Raw genomic sequence first — 22,722 nt, 5'->3', positions numbered from 1 at the left:
TACGTCTTCTCTTGTTGTATTTCTGAGTAAGTTACTGGTGATATATTTTTCAAAGTCAAGTTCATTCATTGGGCGCATCCAAGGTTTGAATTTTTTACTTTTTATCATCTTCAGTCTTTCTTGCTTAATATTGATTTCTACAGTTGCTCGGACCATTCTATGATCGCTTGCAACCGAAAATTGATTTAAGACTGTAACATCTTTGACTATATGTTTTTTGTCAGTGATGATGAAGTCGATCTCATTTTTTGTCTTACCATCGGGGCTCTTCCAAGTCCATCTTCTATGGATCTTCTTATAGAAGAAGCTATTCATTAAATATATATTGTTTTCTAATAGGAAATTTAAGTCTATTTACAATACAAGACTATTTACAAGACTATTTACAATATATTCTCATAATATAGATCACTGTCGGTTTACTTAATCTAAACCTCTTAAAAAAGTCTCTATTATTACAAAAATGAAAATGGTCGATTCTGCCTTAAATATTATATTCTCGCACTGAGTTTATAAACATTAAACATCAAACTGTTTTATTTTATCTAAACCTTTTATACCGCATTCATGTCTCTCACCCACAATAAACAACAATATTTTTTATTTTACGATAACCTACAACAATAAAAAACTACAATAAACACAATTTATCTTCCAGATAACTTCTTATTCGGTACTTTATTTGCCAAATAAATATTTTATATTTTGTCTGTCAGACAAAATATAAGTTTATTCATAACAGTTGGTAGTTCAGATTTCATTCGTAGGTGGCGCTAAGTGCTTAAATCTAAACTAAAATAAATCTTTAAATTATTTTGTTTATTAAATATTATTTTAAAACTACAGCAACCAATATTTTTGACAATTTTGCGAAAAAAATAATTGTATTATTAATTATATTAATATATAATTATTATTATCAATAAAACGTATCGTTTCAAGAACAAAATATGATAACTCAGTAGATTAAAATGTCAGTTGGTAGTTCAGACTTCTCTCCTAGGTGGCGTGGTTACCCTACCGGACAAACATTGTGACTTGTCGTCCTAGCCTTTTATATATATAGATACCTACCGTTATTAAGATATATATAATGAATAACATTAATATTTTAGCTATCCTTGGTTTCCATTCTATGATGAACCAAGATCAATACCATGCGTCGCTTCTAAACAAAGGCCAGCCGGTCGGTTTAGGTTGGGACGGCATCACAAAAGCCTCTAAACCCAAACTATTCCCAATGGATCCACCTAATATGACAGATACAGACGAAACGGTCAAGAAAGTTCAAGACGACGATGGCAAATTCATCGACTTAAATTGGAACAATATTAAAGTGAGTGGAAAATGAATATTATTTGTTTTATTTTATATTTTTTACTTATTTTAATTTTTTACACCTGATTACAATAATGTATAAATTTCGTCTTCCTCTATTAAATTCCTAAGTTCTCTGTAACATTTACTCCCCACTTACTTTTCTTTGTTTTTTTATTTATCGTTTTTTGAATTATTTTGGTTGTGGTCTGTAACTCTTTTGTTCCTGCCGCCACTGTTTTTTAATAAGTATATACGAGGGACGATCAAAAGTTTTAAGACTAATATTTAGAAACTTTGTAACAAACTGGTATAAATTTTTCAGCATTACCTTTTTCAAAAGTATTGGTAAAAAATACTGCTGTCCCAACATTGTTTGTACTACTGGAGGCACTCTTAGTAGCTAACTATAATAATATACAAATCTCGTCTTTTCCTACAGAATTACAAAGGTTTCTATCCCTTTTATTTCCTATTTACCTTCTTTTCATTTTTTAGTGTCCTCGCCGCCACTGCTTCCTCATAAATATATACGAGGGGCGATCAAAAGTTTCAAGACTAATATTAGTAGGAGGCACTATGAGTAGCTAATTACGTTTTCGTCTTATTCTTCTTCCTCTTTATAAGCAATTCTGTTTGTTCATTGGCGGATTAATACCTCTATGGAAGGTTGTCACTCCATCTTTTGCGCTGTGGTCCGATACTTGTTTTGCTGACCGGTGACTTATCTCTTGCTATTTTGACGACACGGGTCTCCTCCATTCTGCTTATGTGGTTGTTCCATTCTTTTTTTCTATTTTGTATCCATTCATTTATACATATACGTTACATTTTCTTCTAATGTCTTCACTTCTCTCTCGTCGATCTCTCAGCGTATTTCCTGTAATTCTTCTCATACTCTCATCTCTGCCGTTTCCGGTAGCCTTTGTGTTGTGACTGTGTCGGGTCTTGTTTCTGAGGCATATATCATTATTGGTCTTACACTGGCTTTATAAATTCTTGACTTCATCTCATGTTAATGTGTCTGTTTCGCCATATAGTGTTATTAAGGCATCTTGTCAGTCTATTTGCTTTTTCTACTTGATCTCTCACTTCTTTGTTCAGGTATTCATAGCTGGACAGTGTAATTCACAGGAATTTTATTTCCATTACTTGTTCAATACTGATGTCATCAATTTCTATTTTACATCTGGTTGGTTCTTTGCTGACTAATATTGTTTTAGTTTTCTGAGATGAGATTGTCATATTAAATTATTTTGCTGTTATGTTAAATCTGTGGACCAGTCTTTACAGACTATTTTCATCTTGGGCTATCAATATTGCGTCGTCTGCGAAACAGAGTATTTTTATTTCTTTGTTTCCCATTCTATATCATCTTCCTTTGTTAACGCTTATGATGATTTCATCCATGATTCAATTGAAGAGCATGGGGCTCAATAAATCCATTTGTTTTATTCCGCTGCCTATTTCTATAGGTACTGTAAGTTGTCCATCTATTCTGGCTTGCATTTTGTTGTTATGGTAGATGTTTTCGATAGTTTTTATAATATTTAGGGGAACTTCCCTATTATACAGAAGATGGATTACATCTTTGAGTCTTACTCTGTCAAACGCTTTCTTTAGGTCAATCAGACACAGAAATGCTGGTCTATTATACTCTAGTGATTTCTCAGTAATTTGCTTTATAACGAATATTGCATCTGTATACCATCTTACACTACGAAAACCCTGTTGTTCATATGCGAAACTTATCCTCTGATTTATTAGCACTTAGAGTAAAATTTTAGTTGTAAGTTTTAGGGTAGTGTTTAACAAGTTTATACTTTTGTAGTTTTCTGGTTGTTTTTATCTCCTTTTTTGAATAGTAGAATTAGTTCGCTTGTTTTCCATTCTTCCGGTATTTTATTGTGTTTTATAATTTTATTAATTAATATTGTTAATTGTTCTGTCATTGCTGCTGCACAATATTTCAGTAATTCGTTTAGTATCCCGTGTTTATCCCGGTTTACCTGCTTCTTTTCTGTTCTTCAGTTTTTCAAGTATTTTCCGAACTTCCTGTACATTTTTTCCTAACTAAGTTTTGAAATACCCGACACCTAATAACGATAATCTACAGAAGATCTACAGAAGATCTACAGAGTCTTCTTCTACAGAATTACTAAAGATATCTGTTACTTTTACTTCTTTTTTACTTTTCTTTCATTTTTTATTTATTAAATTTCATTCATTCTTTGAATTATTTTTGGGGGTCTCTAACTGTTTTGTCCCGCTGCTACTGTTTCCTCATAATTATATACGATGGGCGATCAAAAGTTTCAAGACGTACTGGGATAATCCCAGCACTACATGATCGACCAAAGGCCAGCTCCAGACCTCGACTTCACTCCCTGACGGTGTAAATGGAAATAACTTAAAATCTCCGCTATGATACAGCTCCGCAGTTACACTTCTCCCATATGCGGGGCGAAGAGTGTTTCACTTAACTTTGAATAGCTAGATCGACGCGCTATATTTTTCGATATCATGCCTATCTTGTTTGACAGCTCACAAATTATTTTAAAGCGTACTATGAGCGAAACAGAGAAAACGAATGAAGAGAAAAGCAGTAACGATCTAGGTAGAGGCATCTGCCAATATAAACGAATAATTGGATTATGTATTTTTACTCGAATAGACACTAAGTGTTTTTCTTTGAAGATTTTGAGACGCAATTTTCAAGTGTTTCTCTTTCCAATATTTGAAAGACGTAAATTACACATACAAAATACACACTTTTCGAAAGGTCTTTTGCTGTACTAAAGGTACCACGAGATCTGTTCGTGTGGAAAGTTGTTAATTTTTTTTTCTTTTCCTTTAGCACTATAACCCGGGGTGCGTCTGACTTCACAATCTGCCCCCACTTCTAAATCTGCTGCAATGTTATCTCTCCACCGCATCCTTGGTCTTCAAAGCGGCCGCTTTCCTTTCAGGTTCTTTTCCCTGATCAGCCTAACAATACACCCTTCCCGCCTTTTTAATGATTTCTGGGAAATAACAACAAATCAGAAGAGCCTAGGTCTGGTGAGTAGAGGGGTGGAGAGCTGATAATCATGCTGATTTTTGTGTTGCCTTCCATTGTGACATTTGAACTTCGTTTACAAGTCCATGTACCTGTCAATCTTCATCTTGTCCACTGTGATGATGTGTTCCATCAAGAAACACATCGAAAATGATAAAAAGACTGAAGACTTCAATCGTTTTGTCCCAGCAAGCTAACTGGACAACCTTCTGAAGTGTCTGCATACCTGAGGACGCTTTTTTGATTTTGATTATGGCTTAGTGGTTGTCCCTCACGGCGTTTCTCGAATGCTAGGATGCACTGGATGATGCTGTATGGACTTTGGTAGAGGTCTGGTCCTAGGAATGGTCTGTGCGCACTGGAAGAAGGACGACGGATTCTGTCAGCCAGTTGACAAGTGTCGATCAGTTTTACCAATCGTTAAAATAAAATAACTTAAGATGTACGAGGGTATATACAAGAATTATACGATGAATAAAGGGGGAATTGGGTTGGTAGACAATCGATTTAAAAAAATAATACTTAAACTTATATTTAAATAAAACAAAATTTGTACGCCAACTTTTTTAAGAAGGACAACAGTAAAACAACACAGAAAGTTAAGAAAGAAAGGAAATCCAAAGAAATTTGGAACAATTATTTGAAGGTATTAAATAAAAATTTAACGTTTATAACGTTACTAATATAGGGTGAAAATATCTACACCAGCGGGTAGGGAATGGACAGTATTGTTAGCTACTTACTAAAATTTTCTACGTAAATCAGTAATTAGACAGATACGTACCACTTTTGTTTTTTCCTTATATTGTAGGAGCGTGATCCTACAAATATTTCCAATAATTCAATTTGTATTACTTATTTATACTATAAACATAAAAGTCAAACATATATGTTAATGGCACGTTTTTTTTCTTATTTCAGAATATATCAGACGAAAAAATCGACAGATTGTTCGAGGCCCTCTGTAGCAACACACATCTCGAAACGTTGTCGTTAGTGAATTGCGGTCTGGCCGACAGACACGTGGAGAAGCTGGGCAGGGCGATCGAGGAGAACGGTACCTTGAGGGTGATCAACGTCGAAACGAACTTCATTTCGCCCCAAGGCATCGTCCGGTTGGTCAAAGCCCTGCTCAAGAAGAAGACTGTCGAAGAATTTCGGGCGGCAAACCAGGTAAGAACGATAATTACTAGCGTTTTACCCTCTCCATCTTCATCATCAAACGCAAACCTACATAAATCAAAACAATTACAGAGGAGGTAATAATGTAAGAATTAACTAGCCTACTAAGACGATAAGATTTAAAATAATAAAAGCTTCTTCCTGGTTGGGGATTCGAGGTCCGCTCACTCGCGTGAATACACGCAGGGAGCGTTGATACTCTCACTACTGCTTTACTGAATTTTGAATCGTGGTAACTGTCAAATGCGCGAAATTTAAATAATCGTTAAGTTTTCTGACATTTTTAATTTTTTTGTGCAATTCTCTTAAAATTTTCTGTAAGAATATTCTACACAGTATCAGAAAACTTAAAAAAAAAGGATAAAATCGGTAAAGTCCTTCTTATATTATTGAGTGAAATAGGAAAATAGGGATCCATTTTTATACATATAATAGTAATGTAAGAGTTTTAGTACATTTTTTCAAATTGGTTTAGTTTTACGTTCGAGTTAGTATACAGGGCGAAACTAGCATAGAATTTTTCATATAAAAATGAGTGCACGTCAAGATTTACGACGTCAGAACCCCACAGAGTTGCCAAAACATCAGAATAGTTAAAAAGTGAGGAATTTTTAAAATTCAACTATTTTAGAATACAATACACTAGTCAATTGGATTTTTAAAATAAAGAAAATAATCACATTTTCAAAATTTCAAAACTGATTTTAAAAATTCATTATTTTTAACAGTTTGAGAAATATTATTAACAGTAGATACACTTAGTTTTAAGACTACTGCAACACACTAAAATACATAAGAAAACATTTTAATACAAAATTATTTATTCTAAATTTTAAACTTACCTCTTTTAGAGCATTAATAGTAAAAACGTCCCGCCATTATTTCTTATTCAAAATAATCTATTAAAGCTTACCAGCTTTCTACAGACTATTCAGTTGTTTTTGGCATAGCACAATCACAATACACAACAGTAATTAGTTTTTAAAGCTATTAAGCCAAATTAAATATGTGTTTATAAATACAATTTAATAATATATAAATATTGTGAATCAAATTGTGTGAGAAATCATAACATAACCAAATTCTTACTCTAAAAAAACGGCAACACGTTAAAAAATTTTGCCAAATGATAGATAAACTGTCATTGAATGTCATTGAAATTTGAAGTATTCCCGTAGCAGTGGTGTACGATTGTCTAATTTATTTAATTAAAATTATTATTTTATGGAATATTAAACTTACAGTTATTTCATAAAATTTGTATTATTAATAATAACAAATGTTTTTCGTTATTTAATCAATATAATTCTAAAATTCCCAATATAATCATTATTACATTTTTCTTATTATTATACCATGTTGAGGCCTATGAAAGATCGAGCAGTTCCGTATGGGTTTCGTATTATTAGCTGTGTTAGGGAAATATGAAATCTGAGGTTGATGTTCTGGAAATTTTAAATACAAGTGACGTCACTTTGTATAAATCGTGACGTGCAACGTTTTTACTTTGAAAAATGGTATATTACATATTGTGCTATAGTAGTCTCCCTACACTTATTTACAGATACTAGATTTGTAAAGCAGTATATAGGGGAATATATAGCGGAATAGTATAGGGGGGCAAATATACACGCCACTTTTACCTATAGACTGTTTCATATAGCTAAGATAGGTCATAAGTGTTGTCAAAAGTTAATTTAATGACCTGCTTTCAAAATAAATTGATTACTTTCGTAATAGACGAAGGAAAATACGAATTAAATAGGAAATATCTTCCCCCTAAGTCTTAAAGATAACGTCTTTTAATTTGACCCGGTCAAATGCCTTTGTAAGGTCCACGAAACATAGATATGCCGGTTTATTGTATTCTAATGATTTCTCCTGCACTTGCCTCATTATAAATATAGCGTCGGTGCATGATCTTCCCGACCTAAAACCTTGTTGTTCTTCTGCTAGTGTTATAATTTTTTTCAATTTATTTGTTATCACTTTGGTTGTTAATTTTAGTGTTGTGTTTAATAAATTAATTCCTCTGTAATTTTCCGGGTCCGATTTGTCTCTCTTTTTGAGGAGAGGTATTAGGATGCTTGATCTCCATTCTTGAGGAATTCTGTTTTTGTTCTATTATTTTTTGGATTAGTTTTAATAGTTGTTTGGTCAGATTTGGTTCTCCGTACTTTAGGAGTTCGTTCGGTATTCTGTCCTCTCCTGGTGATTTTCTATTTTTTAATTTCCTTAATGCTTCCTTTACCTCTTCCTCCTCAATATTTATTTCTTCGTTTGTCGTCACCTCTGGTGTTGGTGGTTCATTATCGTCAGCTTTAGCAAATAGGGATTGAAAGTAGTTTACCCATGTTTCCTTCTGAATGTATTTCGTTTTTATTAGTTCGTTAATCTCTTTTCTTTGTCCTCTGATCATTCTCCATATTTCTTTTTGTATTCCGTAGAAATCGTATTCTATCTGTTTTGAGAAACTCTGCCAGCATTTTTTGTTCAATCTTATTATTTCTTCATCATGGCAACAGTTCAGTTACATTTTTTGAAGGCTGTACCTTTTTCTTTTAGTTTCTATAAGTAGTTTTGTACAATGTAGTCGTGAACAGATTCCAGCTTTGGATAACAACACTTGCTGAAGTTTTTGCTTAATTTCCCATGGTTAAATTTACTTTTCCTCATTAAAAAAGCTTTTTTTCATGCTGCTGCTTCCTCTTCATTCTACATTTTACTTTTTTGCTCACCTCCAATCGTCCCAGAATAGAAAGATAACTTTCTTAGATTTAGAACACAAGAGATATATGGAACGTGATGTTCGACGCGAACTATCACATCGAACGTGACTTTTTACGTAAAACGTGATATTTTAGTGACCTTTTGACATAATACCTGATAGTTTGAAACATTAGGGGACATAAAATGTGACATTTTACGCGAAGTGTGACATTTGAAGAAAGACGTGTTGTGACTAACTTCACACGGGCCTGATCGGGTAAGTCCAAATGGGTGCTTGCTATTTTCTAGGGTCTTTTTGTTTGAACATCTTGTTCACAGCTCCTAAATTTACACCGGCATAGTTTGTCTACAGTTTTCTGATATTTGTATGTCTCGAAACCATATCTGGATTACAGCTTCAATCATTTTTGTCTTTTGCGTAAAACGTTACATTTTAGTGATTTTTTTGTGCATTTTACGTGATCTTTTGACTTAATACGTGACATCTTGAAACATTACATGATGTTTTGACATAAAATGTGACATTGTACGCGGAGCGGGACATTTGAAGCGAAACGTGTTATTACTAACTTCACACTGGTCTGGTCGGGTCAAGTCCAAATGGGTGCTTATTATTTCCTAGTGCCTTTTTTTGTTTCAAGATCTTGCTCCTAAAATTATACCGACATAGTTTGCTTACAGCAGCTTATAAAAGAAATATGGACACAGAAATCCCTCTCCAATGATTGGAATATTGGAATATTCGCACCATACACAAAAAAGGAGATATCTTTGAATGCTCTCTACCACAGAGGAATTACGTAGCAGCGTATAAAATATTTTCCACAGTGCTATGTCACCGTATGGCACCATACGCAGAACGGATAGTAGGAAAATATCGGGCTGGTTTCAGAGGTGGTAAATCGACAATTCATCAGATTTCCACCCTGAAACAAATTTTAGAAAAATCACTGGAATATGACATAAATACTCATCACATATTTATATACTACAAAGCAGCCTACGACTCTGAGAATAGAAGAGACATGTTCAAAGCAATGAAAGAGCTAGGAATACCAAATCAGTTGGTAAATTTAACAAAACTAACTCTTCAAAAAGTTGAATGTACAGTACGAATTCAGGGGGAACTCTCTGAAACCCTAAAACAAATAACGGGCTGCGCCAGGAAGACCCTCTCTTCTGTATACTGTTTAATCTGGCTCAGGAAAAAGTAATACGTATGTCACAAATCACAACCATTGGTTTAATCTATATCTATAATATAAAAATGAATCGCAAAATGTGTTGGTAAGGGCATAACTCAACAACGCATGGACCAATCTTAACAATTCTTTTTTTAAAATGATCCTTGAAGTCTAAGGATGGTTTTTACGGCGAGAAATATTCGAATAATTTCCGGGAAAACCCTAAAACAGCCCTTCTATTTTTCCTATACAAATATTTTCTAACTAAATGTAGAGTCAATTTGAATTTTATTGCTTTTCAATTAAGTTTATATTGAAATCGATAATCTAATCTAATTCAGGTTTATCTTGAAATTCAAGATATTGAAATAGATAATCGCTGGATTGTTCCATATTCACCCATTTTATCAAAGACCTTCAAAGCGCATATCAACGTTGAATCTTGCCATTCAGTGAAATCTATTAAATACATTTGCAAATATGTAACCAAAGGGAGTGATATGGCTGTGATTGGTATTAATGCAGAGAATTCCAATGATGAAGTTACCCAATACCAAATGGGTCGCTATGTTAGTAGTAATGAAGCAGTTTGGTGAATATTTTCTTTTCCTATTCATGAGAGACACCCTACTGTTGTTCATTTAGCTGTGCATTTAGAAAATGGACAAAGAGTATATCTTACAGCACAGAACGCAGTACAAAGCGCTGCTCAGCCACCATCTACTACATTAACCAGGTTTTTTGAGATATGCCAAAATGATGCTTTTGCTTAAACATTGTTATATTCTGAAATGCCAAAATATTATATTTGGAATCAATCCTCAAGGAGATTTATACGACGGAAACAAGGAAAACCAGTTCCTGGATACCCAGATACATATTCTAGCGATGCGATTGGTCGAATTTATTCAGTACATCCAAGCAATCATGAATGTTTTTATTTACGACTGCTATTGGTCAATGTACGTGGCCCAACATCATTCCAACATTTACGAACTGTTGATGGTGATTTGTGTGGATCATACAGAGAAGCCTGTCAACGTTTGCAACTGCTAGAAAATGACGCTCATTGGGATCAAACTCTCAATGATGCAGTAATATCATCACAAGTTCATCAAATACGAACATTGTTTTCTATAATCATATCTACATGCTTCCCATCAAACCAAAATGATTTGTGGATCAAGTACAAAGATAATATTGTGTGATGATATTTTGTATCAAATACGGAATAGAAGGGGAAATCCAAATATACAAATAAGCGAAGAAATTCGAAAGAATAAAGCGGAGAAAAACTGTATGATCTCAACACTTTGAAAGAATTAATTCAAACAAATCTTCCACTATTGAATGAACAACAGAACTGTATTTGATACACTTATGAAAGTAACAAATGATAAAACAGGAGGTTCTTAGATGCACCTGGTGGTACAGGAAAAACTTTTTGATTTCATTGATATTAGCAACAATTCGCTCACAAAATAAAATTGCACTTGCACTCACTTCGTCGGGAAGCGCAGCAACTTTGCTTGAAGGTGGTCGAACATTGCCACTAAATGAACTACATGAAATAAAATTGCCATTAAACATGCAAAGCAACGAAACTCCAACCTGCAACATTTCGAAGAACTCTGCAATGGCAAAGGTTTTGCAGCAATGTGAATTGATTGTTTGGGATGAATGCACGATGTCACATAAAAAATCTTTGGAGGCTTTAGATAGAACCTTACAAGATCTATGGAGCAATCATAACCCATTTGGTGGTGCAATGATTTTATTAGCAGGAGATTTTCGTCAAACATTGCCAGTGATTCCACGATCAATGCCAGCTTCTGAACTCAATCCATGTTTAAAGTCCTCCAATTTGTGGAAATATGTCAAGGTATTACACTTAAGCAAGAATATGCGTGTCGAGTTGCAAAATCACCAATCTTGAGACATATTCTCTAAACAACTCATTGACATTGGTAATGGCAAATTTCCTATAGACACCTTGACTGGTTGCATTAACTTTCCTCAAAGTATTTGTCAGTTAACTCGATCAAAAGATGAACTTATTCAAAAGGTGTTTCCAGATGTTGCTCAAAATTACAGAAACCATGATTGGTTAAGCGAACGGGCTATATTGGCTTCAAAATCATAGATGTAAACGAATTAAATTTCAAAATTCAAGAACAAATTACAGGCGAATTGAGGATATATAAATCAGTTGATTCGGCTACTAACCAAGATGATGTCGTCAACTATCCGCTTGAAATTTTAAACTCGCTGGATTTACCAGGGATTGCCACCTCACAATCTTCAATTAAAAGTTGGATCGGTAGTTATAATGTTGAGAAATATCAACCAACCGCGTCTTTGCAACGGCACCCGGTTAGCGATAGATTGAATTATTGAACAACGTGATAGAAGCAACTACACTGAAAGGAAAGTATAAAGGAGAAGACGTTTTGATACCACGCATACCAGCGATTCCAACTGATGTACCATTTGAATTTAAACGACTACAGTTTCCAGTGCGGCTTGCTTTCGACATAGTACGTGACATTTTGAAGCATTACGTGATGTTTTGACATAAAATGTGACATTTTATGCGAAGCGTGATATTAGACGTGAGACATATTGTAATTAACTGCACACTGGTCTGGTCGGGTCAATACTTGCTTGCTTGAAATGGATACTTGCTTGCTTGAAATGGATACTTGCTATTTCTTAGTGTCTTTTTTGTTTCAATATCTTGTTTAAGGCTCATAAATTTACACTGGGATAGTTTGGTTACAGTTTTCTGATATTTGTCGCCATCGAAACCATATCTGGATTACAGCCCCAATCAGTGATGTCTTCGTTGTGCAATTCATCGTAAGAAATTCAGCATTTACAATAGGCGACAGATTTTCAAGTTTTTTGGCATTTAAAGCTGATATGTATGGATATACGAGGCATGTTTTTTAAGTAAGTACCGTTTTGCGATTCCGCCGCCGCAGCGCTACGGTCGGCGTTCCGCGCATGAGCGCTGGTTACCTACATCTCTTGTCTACGCACTGACGCCATTACAGTCTGATTCTTCATTGTATACTTGTTTACTCCAGTGTTTAAGATGCCTCCAACAATCGTGAGTCACGCTGATTGTGAAGAACGGGCTGTTATACGATTTCTTAGTGCTAAAGGCGTAAAACCGATCGATATTCATCGTGAGATCGTTGAAGTTTACGGACAAAACATTATGAGGGATGGAATGGTAAGGAAATGGGTGAGAGCATTTAAAGATGGCCGCACAAATGTGCATGATAAAGAACGGAGTGGGCGTCCTTCGGTCGTTAATGAAAATTTGGTGCAGAAAGTGGACGAAAAGGTGAGAGAAAACAGACGCTTTACAATTTCATCATTGTCCGACTGCTTTCCTCAGTATTCTCGTAGTGTTTTGTATCGCATTGTTACCGAGAACTTGAATTACCGGAAATTGTGTTCAAGTTGGGTTCCAAAAGTGTTGACGGATTTGCACAAAACCCAACGTTTAGGCACTGCATTGACTTTCCTTGAGCGGTACCACAGTGAAGGTGAAGATTTTTTAGACCAAATTGTTACTGGTGACGAAACGTGGGTGGCCTACGTCACACCAGAATCGAAACAACAATCCATGGAATGGCAACATTCATCATCACCCAAAAGAGTGAAGTTTAAGCAAACAATTTCTGCCCGGAAAATCATGTGCACAGTTTTTTGGGACAGAAAAGGAGTATTGCTAGTGGAGTTTCTGCCTCGTAATGAGACAATCAATGCAGCGTCTTATTGTGAGACATTGAAAAATCTGCGTCGTGCAATCCAGAACAAAAGACGTGGCAAGTTAAGTAAGGGTATCGTTTTGCCGCATGACAATGCCCGTCTACATGTGGCTAATCAGACCAAAGATCTCATCAAATCATTTAAATGGGAAACTCTAGAGCATCCTCCATACAGCCCTGATCTGGCGCCCAGCGACTACCATTTGTTCCAGCACTTGAAGAAACACCTGGGCGGTCAGCGTCTTCAAGACGATAACGAAGTAAAAACATTTGTGATGCAGTGGTTAACAAGTCAGGCGGCAGAATTTTATCAGGAGGGTATTCAAAAACTGGTGCCACGTTATGACAAGTGCCTCAATATTCACGGAAATTATGTAGAAAAGTAGATTAAGGTACAGACTTTCATGTAAAAATAAAATTATTGCCATATCTTTGCATGTCTTTTTTTAATTCCAAAACGGTACTTACTTAAAAAACACGCCTCGTAGATGGAAATCGAAACGTGAAATAAATGTAAAATAAAATTTTAATTACAATCAATTGTGGGTTAATCATATATAAATACAATATTTAAGTTTAAACATACCTTTAGAAACTCTTTAGAATGTTCATATACCGAAATCGAAATCTGAGTTTCACATTATAGAACTTTCTGGATCAAGCCATCAGAAAATTCAGCGATTGGACCAGGGTGGGCGTGGGCGACGAGTGTGGCCGATGGAAGCTGAGTGATACTTGTTGCAGCTCGCGCGTTTTTAACACGCTCACAGGCTACCTGCCTTTTTTTAAACTAATTCGGAGGGCTGCAGGAATATGATCAGTGGCCGCATTTTTGACAAGATTGTGCTTAAAGCACATGAATTGCAGATTGAATATCTTCTGCAACCATCGTGTACGATTAAGGCATGTACAGATGCAAAATTATTAAAATAATCCTTAAGTTTTATTACTGTATCATATGTGTGATTCAAAATAATTAGGAGAGGTAATTGTGAGTATTCGTTCACTAAGAGAGTATAAAAGAGCGTCTGTTGGTTATGGCAACCAACTCAGAGAGCGCGAAAAATACGTATATGTTCTCCAATATTAGAGAGAGGAACAAAGCGTCCGTTGTCTCCAGGAGCCAACAACAGATAGAGGAAGAACACGTCTGTTCTATACGGGAACAAAAATCAGAACGACCGAAAAACACGTCTGTTTTCTGCGGACAACAAAATCAGAGAAAGATATTTTTAGTTTGCATTGTCCAAGACTGTCTGTACTTGGGTAGGAATAAAAATAGGTAGAAGGAATTATTACCAAGGGTTGGCTTAGATAATTCACTGGTAAACACACAGTTTGCTGCCGGAAATTTTTTTACTGTTTTTAAGTAATTTGGGCCTGCTGAATCCAAAAATACCATTAGATTTGCTCCATCAGATCGTTTTCAGGAAATACAACAGATCACATTTCTAACATATAGGGTAATTTAACGCAGCACTAGCTACATATATGTAGTGCTGCTACCAATTAAATAAACAAAACACTAATAAAAATTAAGATATTTATTGTACAATAATGTACTTACAAAAATCACCACACACATCTGCAAAAAAACTTAACTTTTCATCTTACCTAACCAGCGTCACCTAAAAACTTCCTTTTATATGATTTTCTTGCAAAGGCTTTAAAAGGACGGTCACTTTGAAGACTTTCTAGGAAACGGTCTAAGTGGCTGTGGAGGTAATGAATTTTAATACTCATATGACATCCGTGTTTGTTAAAATTGTTGAACATTTCTTCCACTATATACCGGTAATTTTCCGATTTATTGTTTCCAAGAAAATTTTGTACAACTTTCACAAAAGAGCACCATGCATTACATTCAATTTCAGTCATCGATTCTGTAAAATGCGAATCTTTTATAAGTTTATAAGTAAAATATTCCGGCTTTCAATTTTTCTTTGCTAAGTGCAGGGAATTTGCTGGACAAGTATTCAAAACAAGGACGATTATGGTCTAGGACCTTTACAAATTGTTTCATCAGCCCAAGTTTAATATGTAACGGAGGTAATATTATTTTCTCTCGGTCGACCAATGCTTCGTTAACTACATTAGCTTCTCCTTGAACTAAAGAATCTCTGGGATTCCATTTTCTTCTTACTCAGTGTTGGTCTTTAGTCCTGCTATCCAAAAGACACAGGAAACAAGGATATTTTGTATAGCCACCTTGTCCCAGGAGAAACTTCAGCATCTTAAAATCAACACAGATCGCCCACTGATGTTGGTCATACTTGATGTTTTTTAGCACCAGCGAGTTTGTTTTATATTCTTCTTTCATTTTTGTAGAATGCCCAATTGGTGTACTTCCATATTTGTTGCCATTATGTAAACACTTTAAACTTCGTTTGGAACTGTCGATAGAAAGACGCCAGTGATCTGGTGTATATTCCGATATACCCAATTTGTCTAACAGTCCTTTAATATTATTACAAAAAACCATATCATTTTGCTGAGAAAAAAAAAGGCAAAAGGTTTTTTTCTCTATTATGGTAGTATGTAACTTTGATGTCTGGATGAAGAAGATTCTTTTGCTTTAGTCTGGAGGCAAACAACTCGGAAGAATCCTTTGGAAGGTTCAAATCTCTGATCCGATCACTTCTCTTCCTGAGTAAAGAGCTCAGGACGTGTTGACTCCTCTTCAAAATTACTGTCGTCTTCCTCAAATCTAGTAGTCTGTAATTCGTCAGATAACGTTTTGATATTATCCTCTGGCAACGTAGGTAGACAGCTAAATATTGGAATGGGTATCTGTTCAAGCTGATGTGGAACTGGTCTTATTGCTGAATCCAGGTTAGGATATGTCCACGTAGAATGTCTGCTTGTAGAAGTCATGGTTTTCAGTTGTCAAAAACAAACTCTTGCAACGAAACTCAAGTTCAAACTAAATTTTACAATAGAACGCAATTGACTTTATAGGAATTTATTAAGGTCGTTTCAGAGAAAATACTATTTACTTATCGGACAATAGTTAAAAAGTAATTAGCGTTAATTTCAAGTTATGGGCATTTCCAAAAAGTACACTTTAATTAGAAGTCATTAGTATGTATTTGTACTAGAATTTGTTAAGTTGTTTTATAAACATATTGCAGTATCAGTGGCGGAATATACAAAAATGTAAGAATATTTAAGTATTTGATGAGTATGTTATATCTCGAAAACTAGAGCTGATACAAAGAAAAGGTTTGTATTTTTGGAATCAGCACAGATAAATTAAGCAAAATCAGTTGATTTTTTTTCAGCAGCAAGACAAAATTTTTTTTTTGTTGGGCTGTGAATGATTTGAAATTGAGGGTAATGATTTGAAAATGATGTGAAAAATTGAACACATCGTATTTATCAGATATTGTTCTCAGCGATTACTGTCTCTTTACAGACTGTCTGTTTAAATCGCATGATGATGCCATGGCAGGTGTTGATCCGTATTTTGAGACCAAAAACAAAATCGTTCTATGAAAAGCAATAAAATTATTGAGAATCAGTGTATCACCTTAATAGATAGCGTTAGCTTGAGCTTGAGATTATGTTGTTGAATGACAGACGAATTTTGTCTAAAATTTGTAGTATGAATAATTAGACTCACAACTATTCATATACGAGCCCCTTCCCAATCAGTTGGTCCAACGTTAGATTGATAAGAAAATTAAATTTTAGAGAACAAAAATTAAAGCGCAGCGTAAATCTTAGAAGTTTTAATGCATTGAACAACATTTTTGAATTTCCTAATTATAGAAAATATTTTATAACGTAATGAAAACTATTGATTAAACAGAATAATAATAAATTAAAAAAAAAACGTATAGAATATGTTATATTAACAAAAAAAATGTGAAAGTTTACCACTGGGTTACATCCCCTTTATTTTTAATGACATCCACAATGCTTCGAGGCATAGTTTTTACCAAGTTCTGACAAAATTCTAATGTAAACGAATCCCATATTTCTTGCAATTTTTCCTTCAATTCGTTGACGGACCTGGCAGGATGTTTTCTCGAAGCTTTTTTCATTTCGCGCCACAAAGTCTCTATCTGGGATAAGTCGAGACTGTTAGAAACCCATTCCAGAAATGGTATGCCATGGTCTTCAATTCATTTTAAACTATTTTTTGAGGTATGACAACCTGCGCCGTCCTGTTGGAAGACAAAATCTTCCGCTGATTCGGTGTTCCATAATGGGTAAAAGAGATTCTTCTAAAATATTCAAATATTTGTCCGTGTTTTCAATCCCATGAATAAAATGTAACTTTCCCACACCTTTAGACGACATGCTGCCCCAGATCGTGACAGTTGCAGGAAATTTGTCTTTTCCCTTCAGAGACAGTCGGGATGGAAAGCTTCTATTTTCCTGCGAATGACGCGACTTCTACTGTCTCTAACACACACTTCAAATCTGGACTCATCACTCCATTGTATTGAATCCCATTGCGACTGAGTCCAATCTTTATGCTCTTTTGACCATCTTAGTCTATTTTTCTTTTATTATAATGTTAAAAGTGGCTTTTCCTTAGCCTAAAATAAAATGAAATTTATTAAAAACAATTCGTACTAATTTTTTTCAAGTAAGTATAAAACTTACTTTGTAAGTACCAAATCCTAATTTGTGGGCCTCTCGGTGACATGTTGATCTAGAAACTTGTCTTCCAATAACGTCACTCCATAAAACGCTTAACTCCATATAATTTGCTCGTCGATTTTTCACTATAATGCGTCTTAATGCCTTTCGATCTGCTTCGGTTATTTTACTTTTTCGTACATTTCTAGGTTTTGTGACAACCAAACCTGTAGGTTTTGTATCTTCTGACTATATTTCTTACACTATAGCGTGACAATTGCAACATATTCGCGATTTCCGAATTTGATTTTCCAGAATTAAAAAATCTAATAATGATTGAAATTTTCTCATCGATAACTTTTTCTCGACCCATTGCACAATCCACAAACGGCAAAAAGCTTTACAAAATACATTTGACATTAACTGACAATATTATTGTTTTGATGTCATTTTTTCATAGCTACCTCTGGATTTAACGTAATTATGAAAAAATGCACAGACAGGGTTTAGTGATTTTTTTAACATTATTGAAAATAAATAGAAAACCATAAGGGTAATGTTTTTAATAAATATTAATAAAAATGCCATATTAATTAATATGGGAACTTATAAAAACATGTAGATCATAATTTGTTTATGGTAATCGACTTAAATGCAAATTCCATAGGTGGGCCAACTGATATGGGAAGGAGATCGTAGTCTTTACAATTAAGAAAACGATATATTAAATTGCGATTTTCAGTCCATTCATTCTGCTACGAGTATATATCCTCTATTATATGCCAAATTGTATTGTTACAGAGGTCACAGGTGTTGGGTAACAAAATTGAAATGGAGATCACCCAACTCATCGAGAAAAATCCGACGATATTAAGGCTGGGATTGCATTTAGAATACAACGATGCCCGGCATCGTATCGCCAAACACCTACAAAGAAATATTGACACAAGTAAGTGATTTTTACTCTTTTTTAAATAAAAATATAATAATCTTTTCTTACAGGACTTTTTCGTAACAGGAATATACCAGTATTTGATATATTTTTATAACAAAAATAATTATAACGATTATAGATCGGACAAATTATATTTTGCAACCCTAACACCATTTTTACTCATTTTTAATCATATACAAACCCTTTTTACTTCAGGGAAGTACATTTTTCTCGGGACTTTGGATACTCCAGGTATACAGGGTGTTTCAAAAAAAGGTAACCCCGTCTCTAGGGTAGGTAAAAAACTGAAAAATAATTGGGTTTGCTTAGTAAAAAATTTTTTACGCATTTTTTACGATTTTGCCGAAACTACTGGCAACATTGTAATGAAATTTTATACGAATATATTTTGGAAGATGATACATCCCATGAATTTGTTTTTATATCTGATTCTCATAGAGGGCGCTAGTTACACGGATCGTACTAAGTATTAGTCAATATAACTTTTTTAAGAGTATAATTATTAATCAAAATTCCAAGTAAACTTAAACATCATTCAAGTTTACACGAAAAAGGTACTCTTGGTAAAACTCGATACTGTGTACCGTTTTCGGAATATTTTGATTTGAAAATTATGAAGTAATAATTGATGCTGGTATAAAATAGGGAGTAATCTAACAAAACTCACAAGAAGAAAATTAAATTAATGACTAAGAACATAAAATAAAATTCAATTACAGTAAGTGTTCAAAATGCCCTCCGTTTTCGCGAATACACAAGTCTATTCTTTTTTCTAAAGATTCCATTAACGTTCTAAACAGTAGGGGATCAGCTATGATGTCATTAAATTGACGTTGAATTCTTTCTTCCAATTCTTGGCGCGAATTTACCTCTGTAGCATAGACTTTTTCCTTAATATACGACCAAACTGCGTAGTCCAAAGGGGTAAAATCGCATGAACGAGGAGGCCAATGAATCGGAGCTTCTGCACCTCTACCAATCCATCAATTCGGAAAATGATTACTCAACCAATTACGACACCTTCTATCAAAGTGTGGTGGAGCTCCATTGTGCATAAAAAATAAAGATCTTCGTTCGTTTAGCGTTAAATCTTCTAATATCTCGAATAAAGAATTGTTTAAAAAATCAAGATACATATCACCATTTAAATTTCCAGGTAGAATATGATAACCTATTAATTTTTTACCTAAAGTTGCTACCCAAACATTAACTTTAAATGAGTGTTGGTAATGTGATACCCTTTTGACATTCATCACACCAGTAGTGTGATCATCACATTGGATTCTCATCACACCAGTAGTGTGCATTGTGGGAGTTAAACATACCTTGTCGCGTAAAGGTGGCCTTGTCCGTAAAAAGAATGCATTTAAAAAAAATTTGGATTGTGGGCTGTCCTTTGTTGCAATGTTTCACAAAAATCCACTCTAACCGGTAGATCATCTGGCAAGAGCTCTTGGACTTGTCTGTAATGATAAGGATGTAATTGCTGTTCTTTCAGTATCCGCCAAGTACTTGAAGAAGAAGTATTTGTTGGTCTTGCTATATTCCTTACGCTAACTGTTGGATCTTGATTAAGTAAATTTAAAATATATTTTCTTTATTAATTGTTCTTGTTGTTCTTGGTCTACCAGAATTTATGTTATTTGGTCTCACATTCCCAGTTTCTTGACAACGTCGTTCAACGGCTCTAAATGTTTTTTTACTTGGTATGTTTCTTCTAGGAAACTTTTCTGCTAACGTGTCACAGCTGCACTAGAACATCCTAAACATTCGCCTAAGGTTAATAACATGTCAGTGTATTCAACATTTGAGTACATTTTGGTTTGATTTTACAAATAACAAGGTTTCAAAACTCTAATTATTGTTGATTTATCGTCATAACTATCAATAAATGTCAGATTTCCATGGCACACTTGGAGAAAATAGAGGTATACCTATTAGAACTTTATCATTACTACCAGCATCAATTATTACTTCATAATTTTCAAATCATAATATTCCGAAAAAGGTACACAGTATCGAGTTTTACCAAGAGTACCTTTTTCGTGTAAAATTGAATGATGTTTAAGTTTACTTGAAATTTTGATTAATAATTATACTCTTAAAAAAGTTATATTGACTAATACTTAATACGATCCGTGTAACTATCGCCCTCTATGAGAATCAGATATAAAAACAAATTCATGGGATGTATCAGCTTCCAAAACATATTCGTATAAAATTTCATTACAATGTTGCTAGTAGTTTCGGCAAAATCGTAAAAAATGCGTTTTTTTCTTCAACGCCCTGTATCTTGAAAACGGATGGCGTTACAAAAATTTTTTACTAAGCAAACCCAATTATTTTTCAGTTTTTTATCTACCCTAGAGACGGGGTTACCTTTTTTTGAAACACCCTGTATAACCAGCTTTTTAGTTGATATTTATCTTGGTTTCTTTTAATTGATTTTGTATCATTTTAAATAATTTGTTTCTATCGGCCCAGTCGAATGCTGTTTCAAAATCTATAAATGCAATATTCGTTTCTAAGGTAAATTCTCTTCGTTTTTCGGTAGTTTGTTTCATAATGGCATTATCGATATTAAAGAAAGCGGTTGTTTCTTTTGTTGTGCAATTTTATTTCGAGGTTAAAAGCTTCGTTTATGATGGCACTTTCAAGTAGTTATCTCATTTTTTGAATGCCTAAAGAATATAACAAAAATTCAAATACTATTTGTCTCTATACTTCATTTTCTCTATGCTGCACATTCTTACGTAAAATTTTGTTCTTCATTACTATCAAAAACAATATTTTTGACAACAGTAGTATAGTGAAATTGCTAAAAAGCATATTTTCGATGAACCCGTTCTTTGTAACGTTTTTTTAAATCTCGTAAAATACTTGTTCAATTTTTAATCAATCATATATTGGCATTTTTACCATCGGCAACATTTTAGTCCATCCATTATTGACGTTAAATAATTGGAAATTGTGAAATTTGTGATTTTATACATTTCCGATTCACTTGTTTTTAACAATCTACCTCATCGTTATACTCTTCCATATTGTTAACAACGAATAATTCTATAATTTTAGAATTTACGTGATGACAACCGCTAGAAAAAAAATCGGTTAGGGTAGATTACAAGTTTTAGTTTTTTTTTGTGAATTATTTTGAAGCTTTGTAATTGGTTTTTAACGAAGGGATGGCTTGATTTTAAAAGAATTCAAAAATTCATGATAAAAATAAATGTTAATTGGTTATTATTGAATTATACTAATTTGGGGTGAAACTATCAAACAATTTTTGCCAATATGTTGTTTTTTTTTAAACACAAAAGAACATATTGTGATTATAAAAGGGAATTCTTAAAAAAAAAGATATTAGTATGAAAGTATGAAATATATAATTCGTTTAGAACATGTGCTGATAATAAATTAATAAACAAATTGTTTTGAATATAATTAACTAAATAAAAAAATGTTACTTCCTAAATTGCATGCTATTTCCAAAATTTCATGCTATTTCCCAACCGCAAACACGTTTACATTCAATGGAAAATGTCCTTAATTACTGTCGATAAGTCAGGTCTGGGTCAAGACGCTGCATATTTTCCTTCCCTAAAGTGTTTTCATTAGGATTTAGACCAAGACAAGCTTTTTATACTCCTTTTTAAAGAGTAAAAGATCTTTTTCTTGCCGCTAGTAAAAAAACTCCACCCAGACCACCGCTTGAGCTTCTGTATTGCAAAACTCCGAAGCGCGTGGCTCTTAATGTGTGGTTTCTTATAAGGCTCCGTCGGCAGAGACCGAATGCAGCCGATTTCAGATTCAATAGGAATAATTATAATACCACTGTAGTCGGTGACGGAAAATATCACCGACTTTTCGGTTTCCTCTGTCGGTCACGTTCTGCCGTAGGTAACGTTTTAACAAAAACCGAAC

General features: G+C 34.1%; 1 protein-coding gene across 9 annotated transcripts in view; it reads left to right on the top strand.

The window, feature by feature from the left end:
• Positions 1 to 22,722, top strand: part of tmod (tropomodulin) — a 351,180-nt gene that overhangs the window by 245,252 nt on the left and 83,206 nt on the right. For all 9 annotated transcript variants that reach the window (XR_011951597.1, XR_011951596.1, XM_072540128.1 and 6 more), the window contains exons 5-7: positions 1,116 to 1,336; positions 5,297 to 5,548; positions 18,645 to 18,792. Coding sequence is in view for 7 of the 9 variants with exons in the window: in XM_072540128.1 (XP_072396229.1) it covers positions 1,116 to 1,336; positions 5,297 to 5,548; positions 18,645 to 18,792 (621 nt within the window). In the remaining 2 variants the exon portion in view is untranslated. The remainder of the gene's footprint in view (positions 1 to 1,115; positions 1,337 to 5,296; positions 5,549 to 18,644; positions 18,793 to 22,722) is intronic.

Source organism: Diabrotica undecimpunctata, chromosome 8 (assembly GCF_040954645.1).
Source record: "Diabrotica undecimpunctata isolate CICGRU chromosome 8, icDiaUnde3, whole genome shotgun sequence".
In the NCBI taxonomy this organism is placed as follows: Eukaryota; Metazoa; Arthropoda; class Insecta; order Coleoptera; family Chrysomelidae; genus Diabrotica; species Diabrotica undecimpunctata.
The sequence above is the reverse complement of the archived record's forward strand: the minus strand, read 5'-3'. Positions and strand labels throughout refer to the sequence as shown.